General features: G+C 36.5%; 1 protein-coding gene across 1 annotated transcript; it reads left to right on the top strand.

Annotated features, from left to right (window-relative positions):
* The first annotated feature begins 395 nt into the window (after nt 1-395).
* On the top strand, nt 396-2,998 carry SLITRK1 (SLIT and NTRK like family member 1). The gene is made up of 2 exons (XM_061133695.1): nt 396-404; nt 855-2,998. The coding sequence occupies exon 2, from the start codon at nt 908-910 to the stop codon at nt 2,996-2,998; it is 2,091 nt and encodes a 696-aa protein (XP_060989678.1). The 5' UTR covers nt 396-404; nt 855-907.
* Nucleotides 2,999-19,793: the final 16,795 nt, after the last annotated feature.

The following is a 19,793-nucleotide window of genomic DNA, read 5'->3' as shown; positions in this document are numbered from 1 at the left end:
TCGCGTTCTCTCCCTCCCTCAGACAGCTCCCCACTAACCACCCGCCCTCCGCCCCCTCCGCGTAATTCCGAAAGAGCAGAAGAAAGAGAAGGAGAACAAGAAAAGAAGAGCTAGTAACCGAGAGAGAGCCTGAGTCCAGGAAAAAAAAAAAAAAAAGGCTGAAGAGGACCGAAGGGGAGGAAAGGGAAAGGATGGACAGCCACAAAACGCAGCGATTGCGGAAATTTTCCAGCGCCATTGGTTCGGCAGCGTGAGTCCTTTGGTCCGGAGTGATTTCAGCACCGGGGGAACTGGACAGCACCTCGGGGGGACTCCTGGGCAACCCGCAGCCACGGCAGGAACTCCATCAAGCAGCCCCAACAACAGAAGCCACTGAAATCCCTGCTTTGTATCAGAGAGGCAAGGTCAGTCCGACGCACAGCCTTGCACAGGCGGTGCGCCTGTACTACGCTGCAAACCCTCTGCTTGTTTCTCTAACATGCACTTGCTTCTAATTACCAGCATTGTTCCCTTTCTGATTAGTGAGGAACTAGGCGAGATTCTGTAAGGGTGTATTTTTAATTTCTGTGTACATATTTAACTTCTTTTTCGTTATCTTTAGAGGGTTGAGAGGGAGTGGGGTTATTGGTTCTACTTTTTTTTTTTTTTTTTCTTTTTTTTCTTTTTGCTTGCCTTGCACTACTGTGCCTGGATAGTTTGTAGATATAATTATTGACTGGCGCCTGGGTTGTTGCAGTGCGGGGGGGTTAGGGAGGAAAGAATCCACCCCCACCCCCCCAAACCCTTTTCTTCTCCTTCTCTGGGTTCGGACATTGGAGCACTAAATGAACTTGAATTGTGTCTGTGGCGAGCAGGATGGTCGCTGTTACTTTGTGATGAGATCGGGGATGAATTGCTCGCTTTAAAAATGCTGCTTTGGATTCTGTTGCTGGAGACGTCTCTTTGTTTTGCCGCTGGAAACGTTACAGGGGACGTTTGCAAAGAGAAGATCTGCGCCTGCAATGAGATAGAAGGGGACCTACACGTAGACTGTGAAAAAAAGGGCTTCACAAGTCTGCAGCGTTTCACCGCCCCGACTTCCCAGTTTTACCATCTATTTCTGCATGGCAATTCCCTCACTCGACTTTTCCCTAATGAGTTCGCTAACTTTTATAATGCGGTTAGTTTGCACATGGAAAACAATGGCTTGCATGAAATCGTTCCTGGGGCTTTTCTGGGACTGCAGCTGGTGAAAAGGTTGCACATCAATAACAACAAGATCAAGTCTTTTCGAAAGCAGACTTTTCTGGGGCTGGACGATCTGGAATACCTCCAGGCTGATTTTAATTTATTACGGGATATAGACCCCGGGGCCTTCCAGGACTTGAACAAGCTGGAGGTACTCATTTTAAATGACAATCTCATCAGCACCCTACCTGCCAACGTGTTCCAGTATGTGCCCATCACCCACCTGGACCTCCGGGGAAACAGGCTGAAAACACTGCCCTACGAAGAGGTCTTGGAGCAAATCCCGGGCATTGCTGAGATCCTGCTGGAGGATAACCCGTGGGACTGCACCTGCGATCTGCTCTCCCTGAAAGAATGGCTGGAAAACATTCCCAAAAATGCCCTGATCGGCCGAGTGGTCTGTGAAGCCCCCACCAGACTGCAGGGAAAAGACCTCAATGAAACCACTGAACAAGACTTGTGTCCTTTGAAACACAGAGTGGATTCTAGTCTCCCGGCTCCCCCTGCCCAAGAAGAGACCTTCCCCCCTGGCCCCCTGCCAACTCCCTTCAAGACAAATGGGCAAGAAGATCATGCTACCCCAGGGTCGGCTCCAAACGGAGGTACAAAGATCCCAGGCAACTGGCAGATCAAAATCAGACCCACGGCAGCGATAGGGACCGGCAGCGCCAGGAACAAACCCCCAGCCAACGGCTTGCCCTGCCCTGGGGGCTGCAGCTGCGACCACATCCCGGGCTCGGGTTTAAAGATGAACTGCAACAACCGGAACGTGAGCAGCTTGGCTGATTTGAAGCCCAAGCTCTCCAACGTTCAGGAGCTCTTCCTGCGAGATAACAAGATCCACAGCATCCGAAAATCGCACTTTGTGGATTACAAGAACCTCATTCTGTTGGATCTGGGCAACAACAACATCGCCACGGTAGAGAACAACACTTTTAAGAACCTTTTAGACCTCAGGTGGCTGTATATGGACAGCAACTACCTGGACACGCTGTCCCGGGAGAAATTCGCCGGGCTGCAAAACCTCGAGTACCTGAATGTGGAGTACAACGCGATCCAGCTCATCCTTCCCGGCACCTTCAACGCCATGCCCAAACTAAGGATTCTCATTCTCAACAACAACTTGCTGAGGTCCCTGCCCGTGGACGTGTTTGCTGGGGTCTCGCTGTCTAAACTCAGCCTGCACAACAATTACTTCATGTACCTTCCAGTGGCCGGGGTGCTGGACCAGTTAACGTCCATCATCCAGATAGACCTGCACGGAAACCCCTGGGAGTGCTCATGTACCATTGTGCCTTTCAAGCAATGGGCAGAACGCCTGGGTTCCGAAGTGCTGATGAGCGACCTCAAGTGTGAGACGCCGGTGAACTTCTTTAGGAAGGATTTCATGCTCCTCTCCAATGACGAGATCTGCCCCCAGCTGTACGCTAGAATCTCGCCCACGTTAACTTCCCACAGCAAAAACAGCACTGGGTTGGCGGAGACCGGGACGCACTCCAACTCCTACTTAGACACCAGCAGGGTGTCCATCTCCGTGTTGGTCCCAGGACTGCTGCTGGTGTTTGTCACCTCCGCCTTCACTGTGGTGGGCATGCTCGTGTTTATCCTGAGGAATCGAAAGCGGTCCAAGAGAAGGGACGCCAACTCCTCGGCGTCCGAGATTAATTCCCTGCAGACAGTCTGTGACTCTTCCTACTGGCACAATGGGCCTTACAACGCAGATGGGGCCCACAGAGTGTACGACTGTGGCTCCCACTCGCTCTCAGACTAAGACTCCCAGCCTGGGTAAAGCAGAGGCGAGAGGAGGAGGGGAAGGATGGAGATGCCCCTCCACGGCCCCACTCTGCCAGCATCCCCGGGGGTGGGGTAGGTCGGAGGAGCCCACACCCAAGTCCAGCGCGCCCCGAGGCTTGATGGACAAAAGTAAATAAATAACTCTGGACTCGCTCGACGCAGAGGGTCTGACCCCTTTAGTTCCCTTCGGGAAACAAAGAGCAGACTGTGGTGAGCTGGCGGAGCGCTGCCAAATCGCTCTTTGCTGCAGCCCCTTTTGACAAAGCCCAGCAGGAGCCCTGCTCAGAGCTGAGACGGCGCCCCTCCCCGCGGGGGAGGGGCTGGAGGGGATGGCTGCCGCGGTCCTATACATATATGCATATACCTACATCTATATAGAGAGATAGATTATCTATTTTTCCCCCTGTGGATTAGCCCCGTGAGGAGGTGGGGGCGCGAAGGCTCCCTGTTGGCTACGGAGGGATGGGCGGTTGCACGAAGGCATGAATGTATTGTAAATAAGTAACTTTGACTTCTGACAAAAAGTGCTGCATGGCTCGCATGGAATCCACGCGCTCCAGGGACGCTGCCCTCCCAGCGACTGGGGACCCCGTCACGTTCACAGCACCCACCCTCTTCTTACCTGATAAGTCCCATCATATCAAACTTTCTATAAACAAAAATACAGCATAATCAGAAAGTGCCATTTCGCCATTATTTGTGATCGGTAGGCAGTTCAGAGCGTTACGTTTACTGTGAACAACAACAACAACAAAAAAAAATGTAAAGGTTTTATTTAGGATATTTGCATGGCTAGTCATCAGTCCATTTTATGAGTTAAAAATGTATTTTGTTGAGCAAAGTTTTTATGGGTTGTTTTGGGTTTTCTTTTATTTTGTTGGTGATTTTTCTTTTGGAGGGGGAATATTTTTCTATACATATCCAATAATGCCTTCCATCTGAATGTAAAATAAGTACCCATGATTTCTATTATAGTATCAGTGTAATTATTAAAAAAAAAAAGATTTTGAGGCAGTTAAGCATGACCAATTAATGTCACTCTAGTGCTTAGGCTGCGATCCTATGGTAGCAATTCTGTGCTGGTGTAAATCTTACTTATAAAGTAGGAAAAAAGAACCGAGGAAGCACGTGGAACTTACTAATTCTATTCGAGGATTTTATAATGGCATATTTTTTCAGTATTAAAGTGAAAATGTTTTCAACTCTGGGTCCTTACATTTTTCCAGCTTCGTATTTGCAACATGGTAAATTGGATTTGCGGTGGAAAGGGATGCGGGAGGGGGATGGTTGGGGGTGGATCCCTTTAAGAGCTACGTTAAGGCTCTCTCTTTAATCCTCTCAGCTTTTTGCCCTTTAGTAGCTCCCCTCCCCCTCCATCCCCGCCGGGACTTTCCAGCTTTCCCCTGTGGTTAAGTAAGGTCTTTCCCCGACACGCCCCCTCCCCCTCCCTCTTCCCTCCCTCCTTCTGCGGCAGTGAATCGCTTTATTAATCCTGGAAATCCCTGGCTGCTGCTGCTGCTGCATACACTGCAGATATATTAAGGATGTTAGTAGAGATTTGATTTAATTGACTGTCTAGATCGGTCTCATTAAACAGTGGAGGTTTCATTGGTCAGCACTCTTTGATGAAAGACAGCCCTAATGACTGGCATTTGAGATGCTGCTGGCATTTTGAATTCAACATCTGCTGAAAACGGTAAAACTAATTAGTGCCCACCCTCCCTCCCCGCCCCAGCAACTGCATATTGAAATTTGTTAAAGCACTCATCTTTATGGAAATCAATCATTATCCTAAAGAAGTGTTTCTCTGCTATCATTCGGATTTCTGGTTGTGGCCCAGTAATTAACAAGAAAAGCATTGAACTGTTTGAATTTTATGAGCCAGTGTAACTCTGGCCTCAATCATATTCCTCTGGGATTTCTAAGCAGTCTATTTTATCAGCAGTTAGGGGACAAAACAGCAAATAAAACCACAGTGTTGATGGGGTCTGCATTCCACCACATATCCACCCTTGAGAAGTATGTTAAAAGACTGCAGACCACAGATTTTTTTAAAAAACAGCAACAAAAAATCACAATTGTAGGATTGTAAATCAGCTAATGAAAGCCCCCAGAGCAGTTGTAACATTTGCCTTCTAGAACTCATATTCTAAAGAGAAGAAATTTCCCAGAACAGTGATGTTCTAGAGTATGTATTATTTATTTTAACGCTTTTTAAATAAAATCTTTATTATAAACCATGACTATTCCTAAGGCCATTCATCATTTTCTCTCTTGATTCTTTTGTTTGTGGACTGCATTTCATAGTAGAATGATTCTAACCTACTATTCTTTGACAAATATTATGGGTTGTTATTAATTTATTTAATCATTTTTCATGTCAAGACCTTAATTCTTTTATGGAAAAACTGGGTTCCTGGTAGGCAACCAACAGATTTACTCTTGATGAAAAAGTTGGGAGAGGGAATGAGTTATATATTCAAGGATGCTATGACCTTAAAAAGGAAAAGAAAAGATGGCAGGTGTTCTATGTTTTTAGTGGAAAGTGACCCTTGAAAGATACCTAGTGAGGCATGATGGTAATTTTTAAACTGATATGTTAGTTTAAGTCAGGAAAATAGAACTTCTGGTAGAAGGTATGTGCTGGGACCTGAGCTTTCCTTCATACTAATTAGATGAAACTAAAATATAGGAGGCAAAGTTTAAAGTATTTTTTAAATATTAGCTTCAGTGGTTTTTGAGTGGTCATTGTGTACCAAAAATGTACTAAGTGGTTTACAGAATTGTTTAATTTACCCCTCACAAGCACAGAATGATAAGATGTTGCTATTTTCATTACACCAATGAGAAAATTGAGGTTTGAGGAGAGAAGGCAATAACTCAAATCTCATAAATAATGGGGCTGTATTTAAACCCAATTCTCCTCATACACCAAGAACTCACTCTGTGTATGGAGTAGTCATATACATTTACTTGTTAACTTCTTAAAGAGTGCTATCCTTTTTATAAATACAGTATAAAAATTAAGGACCCTGGGTGTATCTTCTTAATTCAGTATGTATTGATGGCCCTTTATATTTTCAGTGTCTTACAACCGAAAGCATTGTCCTACATTTGAAGGAGATAACTTTAGTGTGTTCTCTAAGACTGTGTATGAAGACTTAATGTATAAGAAAAAAGATGAATGTGCTTTATGAATTCATGAATTATATAAATTCAAGTCAAATCTAAATAATGAATATATTGATTCTAAAATATTAGGGCTATCAAATATTATAATACATAATAATATATGTTAAAATCTATGTAGAAAAGATATTCATGATTTCATAGAAAAGAACTTTTATTATTTATTTAGACCATGTTTTATTTAGTTTGATAAAGTATCTCTGTCACAATTATATAAACTAAAATATAGTAAATATACTTTTTAGTTTGCAGGGTATATAATACCATAAAATTTTCATTTAGAAGTACTTAGCTTCTTGTCTTCATTTTAACATAAAATGCTCATATAACTGTAGTTACCATGTGCTTTAGTTAAGATATCTTGTTTCCAGTTAAATCATCCCATAATTCATCAAAGTAAAAGAGATTTTAGTTGGGCCAGATGGAAAAGGAGGAAAGAAGATATCTTGTTCAGTTCCACTGCTTCAAAGAAAGTAGTACCTTCTGTGGCTGCTGGTGTAACTAAGAATATCCTAGAATTTAAGTTGTTGCCATAGAAATTTATTGTTTAACATTTTTTACAAGTTTACTGAGTAGGAAGTTAGAATAGCTGATCTAATATTCTATTACAGGATTCTTTTTCTTATCTTTGTGTATATTAAATGTAATTGAACCAGTCAGGCATTTTAATATATGTCAAAAGTATATTGGCGATTTCAAGGACAGTTTGTTAATTTGGCTTTTTCCAGGGCTGCAGATAGATATTATTGGCATGTACAGAGAGATGGATGAATTTGCAAGTTTGAATAGGGAAGTATGTGTTTTTAATGTGTTGGTAGAATGTTACATAGAGTGTTTTCTAATTTAACTCTTCTGATAGCTAAATTTTAAATATTCGTCTTTTTTTTTTTATTTGTATGCTTATTTGACCAAAAAATGGAAATACAAAATGTGCAAAAATTCAGTTTTAGCATATGTTCACTTTTGGTTCATTTTCTTTATTATTTCAATCTATTCTAAATGTAACATATTAAATTTTTAAAAGATGAGCTGTGTATGATAACAACAGGTATAGTAAGTATAGTAACTATAGTAAGGCATACTCAGAATTACTAAGATATATGAGTTGTTTAAATTTGGCCCAGAACCATAAAAAAGAAGGCTAAATTAAATAAATTTCATTTAATCTCCTGGCATTGTCTTACAACTCTAAAGTGACCAAAAATATGATTATAAAAAGTGATATACAAGACATGCAGGACTTTCTTGGTGTTGAGAGTGTTTCAAAGAAATGCCACTAAATGATTTCCTGAACGCACATGTCACAAACAGAGCCATCCTGAAACCTGAATCAATAGTGACTCTGTTCTGGCCTATCAAAATTTGATTGGGTTTCAGAAAAAATTAAATAGTTAAGATAATAACAGATGAAGTGTTTAAGATTTGTAGCTTTATAATGATATGGATCATGAAGGAATCATCTTCATTTATTAAAGCCCAAGATCACCATTTGTCCTCATTTGATTGGCAATGTCCAGTTTATTGGCTTAGACTTCAAATATCTAATTAATCACTCTTCTCATTCCATTTGCTTTCTAAATATAAACTATATTAATACTTCAAAAATAATTATTTTTTCCTATTTAAAAGCTTACAGAGTAATTATCTAATAATTGAAAGAATTTTGAATGAGTTAGAACCTAAATATTAAATTGGCAACAATAATTGGGTACTTGTATGAAAAATATTCTAGAAGCTCTCTTACGGCAGTTCTAACCTCAAGGAGTTCACAACAAGGAGTTCACAAAGATGAGATACGTACATCTTTCTAATTGTATAATAGTACATCATCAATAATTTTTAAATGATGTGATGTCACTAGAAAATTTTGTTTTTATCTTTTAAGTAATATAGGATTTTGGCCATTTGGATAATTACAGTTGTCACATAAGTTTTGGAGACAGTAATGGCACCCCACTCCAGTCCTCTTGCCTGGAAAATCCCATGGACGGCAGAGACTTGTGGGCTGCAGTCCATGGGGTCGCTAAGAGTTGGACAGACTGAGCAACTTCACTTTCACTTTTCACTTTTATGCTTTGGAGAAGGAAATGGCAACCCACTCCAGTGTTCTTGCCTGGAGAATCCCAGGGACGGGGGAGCGTGATGGGCTGCCGTCTGTGGGGTCGCACAGAGTCAGACACGACTGAAGTGACTTAGCAGGAGCAGCGGCATAAGTTTTACCTCTTGTTCAAAAAGTTGAAAATCTTAAAACAGTGTTTTAAAATGAAAGAGATACTTGCATTACTTTGCTAGGTTTATTTTCATTTATTCTTTTGTAAAATGGGAATAATGTCTGCTATTTTGTAAGTTCGCTAAGACTTTTCTAACTAATCCTTCTAAGAAGAAACCGTCAAACAAGTTTTTATTTTAGCAAATGAATGACAGATGATTTTCAATGTTAGTTACTTGAGAAATCACATATAAATTTAGAAATTTGAATAAAATATTTTATAGTATCATAAGAACTACAGAATAGCTGTTTCTGGGTATTTGATTTGTGTCATTTACAGTATACATAATATAGATAACAGAAGCTTTAATATATTACATATACTTGAAAATTTTTATAGTAAAGCTAATGTTCCCCTAGCCATTTCTTATTTAGTAAAACCCAACCTTCAGTTATCTAGTAAAGTGTTCCAGATGGACAAGTCCAAGAATTAACAAGCAGAAAGCAATAGGCAAGTTGTGCATTTACTAACTTCTATGCATTATTCTCTTTGCCTTGAGCTCCATTTCTTTTCTTGGCAGAAGAATACAGGAAGGAAGCATGTTCAGCTGCAGCATATCAATAGAAAAAATCAATATATAGTGAAAAATGAGAAGTGCCTGAAATGTAGATGGTCAATCAACAGTGCAGAGAAACAAGTTTCTCTGCATCCCAGGAAAGGGGGATGAGTGGAAAGGGTGACTGTTACCATAACAATAATGGCTCTTACCAGATTCTGTGATATTTATTGTAAAATTTTCTTTTTTAAATCAATATCTTTTTAATATTTCCAAAGTGCATATGATACAAAACTGTATGCTCATGATTATGATAGTAATCTGATTTGAATAGTATGTGTAAATATGTAGAACTTTTGGCCACTTCTCCATAAGGTTGCAAGAGTTGGACACAACTTAGTGACTAAACCAACCAACATAAAATAATAACATTACAACATAGCAAGTGAATTTGAAATAATGACATTGCCTATACATTATTGTAAAATTCACATGTGTTACTCCAAGCATTCTTATTTATTAAAATAACCATTTTATATGCTTTAAGTAATCCTATATGACTAAATTACTACTGTTATCTAAAATATTTTGTTGTATAGTATGTGCAATGATATCAAGTAATGATTATTTGCTAATATTTATTTGCTAATTTAGATGGTTTCTGCAGCTAATCTGATAAAGTGACAAATCCAGTTAACTTTGCTAATTGGATACATTTAACACCAGTTTGGATTTCAGTGGCTATATATTTGAGTATGGCTTTGTCATCACTGAGTTGGAAATTTACCTTATGAACTTTACAAGGTTCCTCAATAATGGATCAAAATTGGCTTAACTCATTATCAGATGAATCTAAAGGGAATGAAATTACTAAAGCAAAGAGTTTAATTCTATTAATCCCTCTGCTTCCTGAATAACTAAATGTGCTCTCATGTCTCAATACATGCTTTAATGAGGGAACTTAGCTTTATTATTATTATTACTGGGGATCAGAAAATGTTACATTTTAGATTTTTCAGCTAAACTTTGGACAGCATTTGTTTTTTTCACCAGAATGGTCAGCATTCCAACAATCAGGTTTCATGTTACAGATGGTATTTTCTATAATCAGACATTAAGAAATGGCAAGCACAGTATTCTAGGAGAGTATTACAGCCTTATGGTCTAATATTATCAGGAATAAAATGAAGTCAAGAAACTAACACCTGGAAACAGTAATAATCTCAGAAAAAATGAATTACATGGAACATTATGTTACTATTATAACTTTAAATTTATAATACCAAATTAAGAAGAAAGTCAAATCAGAGCCCTTTTTATTTTTTTTTATTTATTTTATTTTATTTTTTTTCAGAGCCCTTTTTACAAGTATTTGCATAAGCATGACATCACTTACAGCCAGCCTGAAACTATCTGTGCCACAAGCTTTGTACAATGTAGAACTGTTTTTTCAAATCTTCACATGGCTAGCTAACTTGGTGTCTGTTAAATTTCTATCCCTGAAAGCCCAATTTATACACTTGATTAGTAATCAAATTTGTAATTGGAAACAGAATGAGTTTCTAAGTGTATGGTTTTTAATTCATAATATCTTAAACTAGTATGACATATTTTAAGAAGAGATAATTCAGTCCAAAATATAGAGAAATATTTTGACTACAGCCTTTATAGTAATGCATTCGTAGATACTAGTACAATTGCTGAAAAGTAATAGCTCAATTTTTAAAATACAACTGCTAGTGGCAGCTGTATGTACCATGTAGTGCAAGACACTTCAAGGAGGCAAAACTGCGTGGGTGTCAGGGAGATACATCTTAATTATGCCTAATTTAGAAAATTGAAGCATAAAGGAAGAAAAACAACTGAAGATGATGGAAATTTTACCTTGATATTTATTGATTTCCTATGCATGCCAAGCACTTAACTACACAGAAAAGACTAGAATTCTGCTTACCTGAATTTACATTCTATAGGGGATTACAGAAAACCAAAGATAATGATAAACCATTGACTAATGAAGAGCTATGAATTAAATACAATGAGAGAGAGACTGACTTCTTTTTTAAGGGAAGTCATGGAAGTTCTCTCTGAGGACATGATGCATGAACTAAGTGGAAAATGTTAACAGAGGATCATTTGAAGGCTGGATAAAGAGAGATCCTGGCAAATAAATCAAGTACAAAATATCCTGCTTTATCAGTGTTCATAGATATTTGAGGACCAGAAAGAAGGCCAGATTGGCTGCCATCTGGCCATAGGCAGATATGAAGTTGGAGAGACAGAAAGCAGAGAATGCCTTATAAACCACAGCAAGGAGTTAAAATTTTTTTTTTTTTAAACATTTATTTATTTATTTGGCTGAATCAGGTCTTTGGTGGCATGCGAACTCTTAGTTGCGGCATATGGGATCTAGTTTCCTGACCAGGGATCAAACCCAGGCCCCCTGCATTGGGAACACACAGACTTATCCACTGGACCACCAGGGAAGTATAACATAGAGAGATTTAAGTAGGCAAGTGGTAAGATCCAAGTAGTTTATATAGCCATTTTGGCTTGTTTTGTTGTTCGTTGTTGTTATTCAGTTGCTAAGTTGTGCCTGACTTGTTTTGACCCCATTGCCTGCAGCACTCCAGGCTTCCCTGTCCTTCACTATCTCCCAGAGTTTGCTCAGATTCATGTCTATTGAGTTGGTGATGCCATCCAACCATCTCATCCTCTGGCTTGCTTAGTGAGAATGAATTATCAGAGGGGAAGTAGAAGTCAAGAAACTGATGTTGCAGAGCTTGGGAAAGCCATGATGGTGTCTTGGACAGTTGTGGTAGTGGTGGTGGGAAGAAGTGGTGCGTTGTGTGGTATATTTTCATGTCCAGCAGAACTTTGTATCAGAGCAGATGTAGGAGTGCCAAGGAAAATAATATGAGGGTTACAAGGGTATGTGTGTGTATTTTCTTTATCAACAAACTTGATGGTGGTAACTTTTATTGAGAAGGGAAGGCTAGAGGAAGCAGCTGTAGGTTTTAGAGTTCAATTTTGAACATGGTAAGAGTGAGATTCCTAGTTACAGATTCTGAGTAGACTGCTGGACATAGAAATATGGAGTGCAGGGGGAGTTTAAGGAGAAGAAAAAGTCTTGGAATTCATCATTCATCTTTTATCGATGGCTCCATTTTATAGAAGTGAAAACTAAACCTATGGTTGTATTTAACTGGTACATGCTACCTTCAGGGCAGACTTACTTAAAATTGAATGCAAACTTGATTCTAGACATAACTAATGTAGAAAAGTTACAAAACATGTATGATATCTCTCATGTCTGTATATTTCTCCTCAAACCAGAAGACCCTATATAAACCCTAGCAAAATACTCATTTAAAAAATCAATTGAAAATGGAAAAAAAAAAAATGGTTCAAACAAGGCTAAACAGCTTATAGTAAAAAGGGACAGTGTGAACTTTAAATTGAAATACTTAAGCTGCTGCTTTAATAAGCATATTTCTGAGTGAGAAGAAAGCAAGCAATTTTATCCATTACCAGAGACAAAAGGCTAAACTTTTTTTTTTCCCCAAGAGGACAAATTTCTGGCAAAGGAAGATTAACTTTAATAATCAATCATAAAATAAGACAGGATCAGGTTCTTCTTATTTGGTAGTTAGTCAAGTGTTGGACTCTGTTTTGAAGACTTTATTTTACTTTGGCTTTCAATTCTGTGGTTTGGTCTGGTTAGCTGTTCAAAACCCTATGTCCCATTTGGTATTTAGTCCAACTTTTGAGTAGATAACACAGTAAAAAATATTTAATGTTTTCCTCATAGAACAGTTTCAGCACACCATCACTGACTGTCTCTAATCCCTGACAATTTAAGTGTAATTGAACTTAATCTTCTGAGTAAATTGTGATTACTTTTCATTTTATTTTAGTCCTGCTGAAATTCAAATAGTCATTTTAGAGCTTGTATAAGGATACTTTTCCCACAAGGCTCTAAGTGGCTTCAGTTCTTTCTGTTTGGTTGGGATGCCATGACAAAATACTCAGCTTATTCTTAATAAGAAAGCTAAAAGCTTTCTCACAAGACAGCGTCATGGTGCTACAGAGTCTGAAGTCTTTGGGATCATATGCGACCCATGGCAAGGAACTTAGTCAGAAGGTCTTGATTCTAGATTATGTTCTCCTCTAACTAGCTTTGTGATGCTAGGCAAATCTCTTAACTCAAAGAAGTCCCAAATTTCATACCTAAAATGAGGCTGTTGGACTACAATCAAGGGGTCAGAAAAAATTTTTCTGTAATGGGCCATATTTAATAAGTGTTTTATGCTCTATGGGCTAAGATGCAAAATCTAGGTTATTTAGGAAATACTAAGTCCATATGTAAATTAAGTAGATGTGTCTCAAACAAGAGAGAAAACAAATTTCCAAAATTTATGTTGAAAAAGTTAAAAACTTTATTAACTGAGATTTAGATCTTATATAATTTTTACATGTCATAGAGTATTGTCCTTTGGTTTTTCTCAACCATTTAAAAATGCAACAAAAATTCTTAGCTCACAGGTGGCATAAAAATAGGCCGCAGAACTGATCTGGCCTGTGGAAGGTGGTTTGCCATTCCCAGGACTAGATTAAATTCCTCTAATAAAGCTCAAATAGAAGCTTTATTATAGATTCATTGAAATATACAAAACTGTTTTACATTGTACATATTATATAAAATTTTCCAAATTATATGGGATGTATCTAAATTTTTTCCATTCAAAATATGGATATTTTATATTATGCCAGGGAATTTTATCATAATATAATTCTAAATGTTTACAAAATAGGCCAGGGGTAAAATAATGATTGAAGAGGTCTAACAATAAATTGGTCATGTTTGATAAGAATTATTGGAGTAGTTTAGAGTTCCTGTCTAGAATTAGACTGTATCAATTCTAATCCTAGCTCTGGCTAGCTGTGTGAACTTGACCAAGTTATTAACCTTATAGCTCCTTGATTCTCTCATTTGTAAAACGCAAACAACAATGATAGCATCTACTTCATAGTAAGTCATTAATATTAAATGCATCAGAGCACTTAAAATGCCTATAAGAGGTTACTACATTATGAACTTTCAGGAGGCTTTTAGAATAATTCCTCTATTACATAAATATTTTTACATAATTCTCAAAATATTTATATCTGGTAGGTCATTTTTTAAAATTTCTATTTTCCAACTAAAGAATCTGAAGATTAAAAAGCACTTTGACAGAGGCAGAGTCAAAATGCAAAGCCAGATCAGAGGGACTTTAAAACTAATGCATTTTAGCTTCACAACTGGGTACTTGATGGGAGATTATCAGTATTTATCTTCCCCAACTTTCTGTGACATTTTTTGACATCAATTTTGTTGTTTTTCCAGGGATTACAGACATATAATGTTATCTTGTTATGTTTCTCCATTCCTTTCCTATGTTGAAGTAAACACATACTTTAAAAAAAAGAAAATTTAACACAATTAACTTTACCCCCATCTCCCAGCTTGTTCAACTATTGTATAGTACCTGATACTCTGAAATTTAATTTCTGTTCCCTTTGTGCCACTTCATAAACTTCATTTAAATCTCTACATTGTGGCCATTTTTAACTAAGTCACAGATAGAAAAGAAAAGAAAAACCCTCAAGCTAAATAATACTAAGGTGACATGGTGGCTTAACACAATATGTGTTTTTTGGGTTTTTTTTTTTTGCAAAAGGTGGCGTATTTAAAAAATCTAATAGCAGCATGATAACAAATAAATGCATTTTTAATGCTAGCATTTCAATAGTGATATTTGGCAGGAAGACTTAGTTTGTCACCTTTATATATAAATATGATATGCTATGGAGCCAACTGACTTTTTTATTAATGAAGAAATCTGAGAGATTGCTTCTCTATCATTTAAGAAAATGAGAATGGAGAATTTTGCCTTTTTGCTGCTTCCAAGGTGTCCAATAGAACTGGGAAAGGAATTCAGATTGGTGCTATTATAAAACAAATTCTCCACCAAAATTAGTTATAGAACTGAACAGCTACTACATTTGATTTTGAAGATTCTGTATTAATTTGTATACCAAAGACCACAGTTCTTTTTGTTTGTCATCATACCTATCTATGAACACATCTATAATATAGTATTATTGCCACTGTGAGCTTGCTAATAATCCACACTGTCATTTGGGAAGGCAATTCATTTTCCCTTCCAGTGCCAAAAGTGAAGCCAGCTAAGATGTCAGAATACATTTGCTTAGGAAAGGAAACATGCTTTCCTCCCAGGGACTACTTCCAGTATAATCTGTGGTAACCCTCCTATTTATAGAACTGTGTGCAATATTCCCACCATCCAATAAATATAAAAAACTACAGCCTCCAAAAATGATTTCTTGATTTTTAAAATTTGGAGAAATGCTGCAATAAATAACCTAAGTCCTAGTCTGTACTACAGGACTTCACTGATTTCAAGAAAGGTTCTGAGTCCTTGTGAGAAATATGTGATATGCAATATTTCCCACACTTATTGACTTCAGAAGCCACTACCCTCTTGTCAGTCAGAACACCCCCGGTTTATTTTTCCAGAACACTTATTTAAGACTTGGAGGGCAGAAGAGATAATTACCTGACATAACTTAATTTGGGAGGGGAAAGACAGAACAAAATAAGCTCAGGTCTTAGAGAGCCAAACTCATAGTGTAGTGATCTAAAATAATAGGCTTAGAGCCAATTCTTTCTGAAAGAAAGTAGCAATTCAGAGAGCTAATAATAATAAAAGAAAAAGAGAAGCCATTGCCTTTATTTCCTATGGCTTTTAGGCATCTCTGAGTCTAATTGTGTGCCATTTACCATGAAGAGCTTGGCCTTTCTTCAATTATGCCATCTGTTGAAACACAGGATAGATCACTACTTTATGACCTAGTGGTTCAAAATAGCTTGTGTCTCAATAAATATAGAACACTCAAAGGAACAGAATTTCTCTATTACTATAGCTCTGGACAATGCATCCATTTAGCCCCAGTTTCATGGAAATAAGATTAATTGTTCACAGTAGAATTTATTTTAAAACAGTGTATCCTTCAAAAGTTACCCCAATCCCACTTGTCTTTAATGTGTTGTCATATTCATATATGGAATACCCAAGCCTAACAAATAAAATTAATAATAGACTGATGGTCTATGCTGATTAGTATGCAGTTCCTTAAATTTGCAATTGGGTGACTTTCTAACTGAACTTTATAAGCAAGTGTATTTCCTCTAATTTGGTGTGTTAAAATACTGATTGATTTTCCATCTGAACTTATCAGTTAGGACCATACTTAATGAAACGAAAGGTCAATTTGTTTTCATTTGAGCTCATTTGTTGATTCAGTAGGCAAATTCCACTTGACGAAAAAGTCACCTCCGACCTTCTTTTAAAATAATCCATACCTATGTTCACTGTGATAAACAGATATTATTGAACATTTGAAAATATTCACTCTTTAGATTTTAGATATTATAAATTCTTCCTGAGTAAAGCTCATGTGTTCTGTATGTTTTATCCTCCTTGAGTATTTGAAGAATGATATATAATAAAATATGATGTTACTTGATTGAATGAACACTTATAAAAACACACATCTTTATACTTTAAATATAGCTGTAAAATGGCAAGACAAAATTATTATTTTCAGCATTTTTTCAGGACCCATAGTCTTTCCAAATCAATGTTATAAAAATAGCAAAGCATGATACTTGTAAACAATTTCCATTCCTAAGTCTATTATAAAGGTGGTTATCTTTCAAAGAGGGCATAGGGATTTAGCTCTCTGATAAACTAATTATAACATATTCAATTTATGAAGTTAGAAATATATTTATATGAAGTTAGATTTACCTAAAAAGCAAACAAGTCTTAGTGCTGTAACTCAGAAAAGAAATATGACAAAAAAAAATTTTTTTTTAGTAAAACCTACTGGAGTCTTTCAGGAAAAAATTTCCCTGCCTTGTGCATGTGCACATATACACATACCCCCCCCCCCCCCAACACACACACTCATGGTTTAAGAATGAAGGTAATAATAGACCATACCTCTGGGTCACTGATTCAGAAAGAATGGAATGGGAGAGCATCACACTGAAAATCAGTCTATGCTGAAAAACAGGGAAATACTATACTTTTTTTTTTCTAATTTACAACTCCAGTGGAATAACTAGAATGAAAAGGATGTATTTGCCTAGTTTATGGAAGAAGTAAAGCAGAGTTTTGGTATAGATTTACTAAAGTCACTTGTTAATTTTAGAATTAGTTTAAATGTTTTGCTCTTGTGAAATTTGCCAAGTGGGTAATACACAGTGCTGAAATAAGGATCAATATTTAATAAGACTTGAATTTCCTAGGTGGTTTTGAAATTTAATCATTCTTTAAAAATATTGATAAAGGGTTGTTAGCTTCAATTAAGCTCAAGCATATCTTGTCCAAAATTGCTTTAAGCCAAAGAGATTGTTATATGACATTGATTTTTTCTTCATAATATTTTATAATTCTTATAATCTTTTTGTCTTATAAAAGCAATCACCATTCATTAAGCAATGATTAATTTTCATCTTTTTAAGAAGTTACAAATTTTATTGTTAAAAAAGCCTTCATTTCATTCATTTTTTTTAGGAAATTTTAAGGACATTTACTGTCTTGGTAATTAACCAGCTTAGTAGCTTTGAAATTCACTTCCTAATTTGGGGGTTAAAAAAACTCTAATACCTCTAAAGGTTAGGAAAGAAACACCTATATTATAAACTTTAATAATATTATACTGAAATTTTAAGTTCCTATGGATTCTACAAGGGATCCTGCTTATGTTTGTTTATATTAGTGGTTTTACAACATTTGATGGGTTCACTGCAGCAACTAAAATTAATTTGTGGTGTATTTTTTATAATCACTGTACAGAGGTTTCTGGACAGAAAAAAGTAAGTTCTGTGATCCTTAGTTTTCTTAAAAATTCAGGCAGATGCATAATAAGCATATATACTATTTTTTGCTAAATTATTTAATTCATGTTTAGAAACATCGAAAATTTATTGCTTTACTGAAAGAGTGCTCCCACCTGATCCATGAATGTTTGGGGAAAAATGAAAAAGAATTCAAGTTTAAGGGAAAAATACACCATACTCGTTGCTCCTGACTGCTCTGCACAAGAGGTGAAGAAATAATCCAAAGTGTGCTGTAGGGATAAAAGGAGTTGAGAGTAACCAAATAATTGCCCTCCATTGTCTTTATGTTGTAAGCACAGCTTGCATCTTTCCACTTCTTTGATGAAACGTAGTTGACACCATTTGAGATAAAATTAAATGTCATTTTGACTCTGGCTGTGTATCATGAGAGCTGCTGCAGAGATAATTTCTTTTTCCATATGTATGTAATGGGGGCATAGCAAAAATGGCAGGAAAACCTAGTCATCTGGGCCTTTTGAATTAAGGAATTCTTGAGACTCTTATCCTACTGATTATGAAGAAAGAAATGAATCTGTGTTGTTTAGATGCAAAAAGACATTTTGTAAACTGGGCTGTTTGATTCTATGCGACTGTAGATGATTATGAATCACTTTATTTCAGCAGTCTAGTATTATAGCTTAACTACTTTACCATTAGAGTTTTTCTATATTAATGAAAGTGCAACTCATGGGCAAAGGTTATTTGTTCTTTGGATTTAATGTAGGTAGTAAAATGTATGTTTGAGCTGTGCTTCACTTATATTTAGGATGATTTTGTTTTGGATTATATTTTTGAGTAATGAATTTTCTTGAAGAATATATCATTATTGCTTTTGTGTTTATCTATTATTTGTAATTAACTTGAGCCTTAAAAGATTTTTTCTGAATATGAGTCTACATATTGCACTAAGTAATTTTATAATTAATTACAATTCTTCTTTTAATTCAATGCTAAAATTAAACTCTATTATTTTGTGTGGACAGGTAAACAGGTTCAATATATCTATCCTTTACCTCATCTTGAAAACCAGCCCATAAAATGAAAAAAAATTATTGTTTAAGCAGAGATAGTGCCAAATTGAAGATACTTATTACGGCACTCTAAAAATGTGCCCAGGGTTAAAATTTATCACCCTGAGACATTAGTCAGGAAACCTGCACAGTTAATGGGAACCCTCAGTTTGACTAATTGTTGGCATTAAGAAGGAAATTTCAAGGTCTATTAAGAAAGAAAATGAAAACCCAAGTGCATATGTGGTTTTGGGCATATAGTGGAGTCTGGCAAGGACATGAACAAAAAGTGATGAATAAAAATTATAGAAAAAGTTACAAAGAGGCTTTATGAAAGTCAAGTGCTATAAGAGGAACAGGAAATAGCCAGTGAAGATCTAGATAGCAGCTTGATCTATGGTGAAAGAATGATTTTTTCTCAGAATGACATTATATATAATAACTGTGGGTATTTGTCACTTAACTCAAGTTGATCATCGAGGAACAAATATGACTGTCTGGTAGATTTTTTAAAATTAGCTGCATGTCAAGAACGGAAAACCTGAGCATCTTCCACATAAGCAGAAAATATTTTTAATAATATCTATTTAATTTTTTATTTCATTAAGGTATTTCTGTACCTTAAAGGTATTATAAGTACTTATTTAGATATAATTATAAAATATTCTATAATATTCATAAACATTTGGGTTAAAAACTGAAAGAAACATTTTTCTATGTGATTTTAGTAAATTAGGTTAATGAGAAGAATGTCTAGAGTGAAGTATCTGAAATTAGGAATGTAAAAATAGCCATTTCCCTTTTATTAGTTAATCAAAATTTTTGTCAATTCA

Source organism: Dama dama, chromosome 30 (genome assembly GCF_033118175.1).
Source record: "Dama dama isolate Ldn47 chromosome 30, ASM3311817v1, whole genome shotgun sequence".
NCBI classification, from domain to species: domain Eukaryota; kingdom Metazoa; phylum Chordata; class Mammalia; order Artiodactyla; family Cervidae; genus Dama; species Dama dama.
The sequence above is the reverse complement of the archived record's forward strand: the minus strand, read 5'-3'. Positions and strand labels throughout refer to the sequence as shown.